This window comes from Electrona antarctica (genome assembly GCF_951216825.1).
Source record: "Electrona antarctica genome assembly, chromosome: 13".
Classification (NCBI taxonomy): Eukaryota; Metazoa; Chordata; class Actinopteri; order Myctophiformes; family Myctophidae; genus Electrona; species Electrona antarctica.
In genome coordinates this window covers 45,387,573-45,393,572 of record NC_136794.1, presented here as the reverse complement: position 1 = coordinate 45,393,572, position 6,000 = coordinate 45,387,573, and the positions used below count along the sequence as shown (strand labels likewise).

The window sequence follows — 6,000 nt, the reverse complement described above, 5'->3', positions numbered from 1 at the left end:
GGAACCTCCAGTAATCTGAATCTAATTATATATTCTTAATCAAATTAAGAATTAATAATATTAGTTTAATTATCAAAAAACAATATAACTAGGTAAATTAGGCGAGTGCTGTGGGAAACCGGCAGCACGCGGCCAACACCCAGTGTGTGGAGGAAGCCCTTTAACAACAATACAAGAGAGTGTTTGTTTGTAGCTAGGGATCCTCAAGACAAACAAAGAGAAATGGTGATAATTTTGACAACCACAGCCTTGAGAGGACAACAATTTGCGCTCTCGGCAATAGCCACAGGCAGGATGTCAACACCACGACACATATAGTGTCTTAACAACTCTTTGGACCTGCAATACAGAACTGATGTACAGATTCTAGGAGCTACACTTACCTACGATACTCACGTCAGGTAGCGAGAAGAAAAAAGAGGCCGGGTGTGGGCTGTCACGTGCTTATATAGCCTACCGGGACGCACGGTCAGCCTACACGTCACATGACTTTGTTTATATTAAGACTCGACCTACGCGGAGCGCGAGAGGTATATTCACTATTGTTTACTGCCTACTGGCAGTCAGTAAGGAATGAAACATAACCACCCAACTACAAACAAACTAGGTGGCACAGGAAAACCACCTGACTACAAACAAACTAGGTGGCACAGGAAAACCACCTGACTACAAACAAACTAGGTGGCACAGGAAAACCACCCAACTACAAACAAACTAGGTGGCACAGGAAAACCACCCAACTACAAACAAACTAGGTGGCACAGGAAAACCACCCAACTACAAACAAACTAGGTGGCACAGGAAAACCACCCAACTACAAACAAACTAGGTGGCACAGGAAAACCACCCAACTACAAACAAACTAGGTGGCACAGGAAAACCACCCAACTACAAACAAACTAGGTGACACAGGAAAACCACCTGACTACAAACAAACTAGGTGGCACAGGAAAACCACCCAACTACAAACAAACTAGGTGGCACAGGAAAACCACCTGACTACAAACAAACTAGGTGGCACAGGAAAACCACCCAACTACAAACAAACTAGGTGGCACAGGAAAACCACCCAACTACAAACAAACTAGGTGGCACAGGAAAACCACCTGACTACAAACAAACTAGGTGGCACAGGAAAACCACCCAACTACAAACAAACTAGGTGGCACAGGAAAACCAGATTCAATAACATTTGTCAAAGGGTAACTGTACTTTTAGACTGTCTATTTAATATGGTTGAGAGTCCAACCACATTTAGACAATGCGTGTGCATGTGCGTGCATGCGCGTGCGCGTGTGTGTGTGTGCGTGCGTGCGTGCGTGCGTGTCCTACTTTCCTCCAACAAAGCAGTGAAATAATTCCATTAGTGCTTTGGGGACTGGCTGATTCATTGTAAAAACTCTGTAACAAGATTCTGTTTTAGAGGAAAACACACATTATTGATGACTATTTTCTATCTTCTTTCTCTGAATCGCTTTTTTTTTACCCTTGGTCCTTGACTGGAAAAGCACAAAAGACACTAATTCAGAAGACAAAGTGTAATTTCAGTTGATTAACTTTTGGAAACTCTCCGGGGAGAGACTAGGCTCTGGCACCATGACAAACAGTTGAAATATACCCTCACCTACTTGGAGCTACTTTGTACTTTGAGGCTTTTAAATCAAGTCTTTGGAGAGTTTTAGGCCTAAAGAAGCAACACCACTAAATAGGCCAGCAGTCCAAAGGGTGATGGGACAGCACATAGGTGGTTAGTGCAGACAGAAAGTATAAAACAAAGAACAAATTCAGAACACGTTTAAAACAAAGAAAGACTGGCTAATTTAGTCGGCATAATGTACTTTTGCAGCAAACGTACTTTCCTCTGTCACACAGTGGCAAATAATGTTACTTTACTCCACTACAATTATTTGAAAACATAAGTTACTAGTTACTTGCGTGAGCAGAGCGCAAGTACTGTTTTCGGCTGCGCATGTCGGTGACTCCCTCGGCCAATCAGGGATTGTGTATTTTTGCACACATTCTCGCATGTTGGGTGGTCTAGAATAGACCATTCTATCAAGCTGGTGGCAGACGGGGGGGGAGGGAAGGTAAGTTGTCAAGAGTCAGAGGTAAGTTGCGCACTCTGCTCACGCACAAGTAGGTAGTTTAGAGACCAGGATTACTGCATGTTTTTGTGAGGGTACCTACCTACCCTATGGGGACACGGGGAGAACATGCAAACTCCACACAGCAAGGCCCTTTCGCCAACCTCGCCTCGGGTATGGGCACTGATAACACGGAGGAGAGAACACGCCGCCAGCACCCACAGCGTGCGTCCCCAACGGGAATCGAACCCAGGACCTTCTAGCTGTGAGGCGACAGCACTACCGACTGTGCCACCGTGCCCCCTGTACTGAGTACTTTTAATTTCTGTAATCATGTCGAAGCCAACACTTTTGTACTTTTACTCGAGTACACTTTTACTTGTGATAGAGTATGGCCTCACTCAGACCTTTAAAACATTGATGCATGCTTGTTGTATGAATGTTGTAAGTGTCATGGCCGCCCCAATGCATTTCCAATGGAAGTCACATGGTTTGATACAACATTTTGGACTACAAGCTGTTGTATGGCTTTCGGTTGTGTTTCGACTGCGCCCCTCCCCCTCATACAACACAAATGTTGTGTCAAACCATGTGACTCCCATTGGAAATGCATTGGGGCAAGCTGTGTCACACCCTTTGTATACAACAAGCATACAGCAATCTGTTGCGACCGTGTGAGTGAGGCCTTAGTCTACATTGCAGTATTGATACTTTTACTTCAGTAAAAGAAATGTGAATTATTTTTCCACGACTGAATCTAATTAAACCTAATTAAAGACAATGACAGCTGCTTTACCCAGTTCTTAATGAACAAACCACAAGAGAGTAGGCCCATATTATGCAGCTGCAGGTGTGCATCAGCTCCTCTAAGGAAAACACTTCACTTTCTTTTCTATTTCTCTACAGCAGTGGGTTTTCAACCCTTCTCATATCAAGGTCCATTATTTATTCAGCATGAGCCACGGTCGGACCACCATGAGCCACGGTCGGACCACCATGAGCCACGGTCGGACCACCATGAGCCACGGTCGGACCACCATGAGCCACGGTCGGACCACCATGAGCCACGGTCGGACCACCATGAGCCACGGTCGGACCACCATGAGCCACGGTCGGACCACCATGAGCCACGGTCGGACCACCATGAGCCACGGTCGGACCACCATGAGCCACGGTCGGACCACCATGAGCCACGGTCGGACCACCATGAGCCACGGTCGGACCACCATGAGCCACGGTCGGACCACCATGAGCCACGGTCGGACCACCATGAGCCACGGTCGGACCACCATGAGCCACGGTCGGACCACCATTTGATGAGATTTAGCCCCGCAGGCCCAAAACTAAAGAATATTTTGTTGCCATTGGAACCTTGGATAAGCTTGTGTCCACAATTCCATGCTGTATTGATGTTGGTACCATTAGGAGAGATAACAGGCAAACGTTGATCAAAATAATAATTCTTCTACATTCTCTAATTTGTGTAGACTTCTTGTAAATGAAGTAATGCAGATGTTTAACACCACGGGTGGTCCTAGCTGGGCCTAGGCCCACCTACAGTATGTATGAACTTAGCCCTAGAACGGCTCTTGTTGTTTCATACAGTATACAGTATTTCACATCCATGAGCCATAGAAAGGTCGTACTTACTTTCTGTTCGGACGTAAACTTGGCGGCCTAAATGTGATAAATGCTCCGTTTGTACTCACCCATTAAATAATTCCAAAGACGTGGAGTGAAATATGGTCCTCTAGTTTTATATCCATGTGAAAGTTCTGGCCCAAAACGTGTATTTAGTCAATTATCTCCACTTTTTCAAGAGATGCACACGGACGTCTTTCTCTCCGGGCAAAGGGGCCCGGAGAGATGGACTGATTTTATGAATACGTCCTGTTTACCGCAGACGTCATCACCAATTGACCAGGGAAACACAAAAGTTTGGGTCACACAATTGGCAGGTGCCTTGCGATAGGTGCTGGGTAATTAATCACTCCACGTCTTTGGAATTATTTAATGGGTGAGTACAAACGGAGCATTTATCACATTTAGGCCGCCCATAATTCAATTCAACCAGGAACAGTAGGAAGGGATCTATGCCTCTGATACATGAAAATTTACGAAGTTAATTAAATGATCACAGGCATTCTAGGTCTAGTCTGAACTGGGCCCAGCCAAAAAATAAAAAAAAAGAAATAAACAAAAACGTTATTTTTTATTTTAATACCATATGATGACAGTAGCATCATTACATAACATAGTGTGGACAATCACTGCATTCAATTTAATAAAATATGGAAGCGGGTGTATTATTATTATTATTATTATTCATCTTTTCCAATTTGGATCCGTAGCCACTGGCACTGCCTAGTTTGTCCAGCTGCACCTGCATCATAGATTGATTGGTCATGCCTGCCTGAGGCCTGTCATCATGTGCTTGTTTCTAGAACGCGGTAGATTTGTTTTTCTTCACACCAGAAACCTGCGTCGTTGTTTTATGATTAAATATAAATGAGAAGCCTCTCTGAGAGTATCCTAAATGTTAGCCTTAACAATGTAAAACGTCTTTTGCAAAGTTTTTGTAAAGAAATGAAGTCAGCAGTCCCTAGAGGAGCTAGCCTACTGTCTTGAGCCCTGGCAGTGTCTGCACAACAGTTGTATCCTGAGGACTTCAGCTTTTCTGGGCAACTCCACAACAGCGTCCGCCCTTGATTATGGATTACTACGTGATTGAAGACATCAAAGGTGAGAATTGTAATTTTTGCTGATTGGGTTTTCATGTTGTCTGCTGCTATGCTATGGGGTGATATCTTGCTAATTTGTAATTTGAAAGTGAGTTGAAAGAAACTAGCTGTTGTTGTACACTCTGCAGTCTTCAATACTCAGACTACTTATAGTTCAATACTAGTAGTAGGCTGTCTGGGAGAGTGTACATGTTGTTGTTTCATGGTTGTTGAGGAGTGCTCCTATGGCCAGCCATGAGGGTTTGTGTAAACACAAACATTGTGTTGACACAAACATTGCATGCCATTGACTTTGAATGTTTGCATGTAAACACAAACACATTGAAGACAAAGGTGTGATTTTTGAGTGGTGCAGGCAGCTATTTGTGTGGCTGTCCCTGGCTGTGTCTGTCCCTGGCTGTGTCTGAGCACGAAAATTGCATTCTAGCGTTTGTTCACCACCAAGTGTCACTGTTGCACAGCCTGACATTACAACTGTCATTCGCTAAGACACCTGACTTAATATTTTTTTAGGAAATTGAAGACAAAAATTAGTATTCATTAATTAAAAATGAGTATTAATTAATTAATGCAAACATTTTGCGAGCATGTAACATGAACATCGCTCTCAATAGTTAAAGATCTAGTAAAGGGTCCATTTGTTTACCAACTCTCCATTTGGTGAGGGACCACCTGGAACGCCCTCAAGGACCACTGGTGGTCCCCAGACCTCTGGTTGAAAACCACTGCTCTACAGCAATGTCTTCAACATTGTTCAGGCCAATTAAGGACCCCCCTTAGCTGAGAGAGAGATGAAACAGGGAACCCCCTTAGCTGAGAGAGAGAGATGAAACAGGGAACCCCCTTAGCTGAGAGAGAGAGATGAAACAGTACATTTTGTATAAAATTGCGTTGCAGATGAAACCTTTTCATAGATTTTAACCCATGGTAAGAAGAAATATGGTGGGTGGGCAAAAAAAAAAGAAATAGACAAAAAAAATGAAAAAGTGTTGTGCTGCCCTTTTTTTTCTTCTTTCTAATTATTTGTTCGGCCCAAAAAAGTGTGTTTATTGTCACGATTTGTCAACTTGGCTGTTGGCTCTGTCAGAGGCTTAAAGGTCTTTAAATAAATACGTTTTGAAAGGTCTATGGAAAAATGAATGGGAAATTCTCTTCCGGTGCTCTCGCAGGGCGTG

At 43.7% G+C, this 6,000-nt stretch overlaps 1 protein-coding gene across 1 annotated transcript in view; it reads left to right on the top strand.

Moving 5' to 3' along the window:
- The first annotated feature begins 4,698 nt into the window (after nt 1-4,698).
- Nucleotides 4,699-6,000, top strand: part of LOC306935841 (limbic system-associated membrane protein-like) — a 669,232-nt gene continuing 667,930 nt past the window's right edge. Inside the window, exon 1 of the mRNA XM_079519104.1 lies at nt 4,699-4,826. Within this exon, the coding sequence (XP_079375230.1) occupies nt 4,796-4,826 (31 nt within the window). The 5' untranslated portion in view covers nt 4,699-4,795. The remainder of the gene's footprint in view (nt 4,827-6,000) is intronic.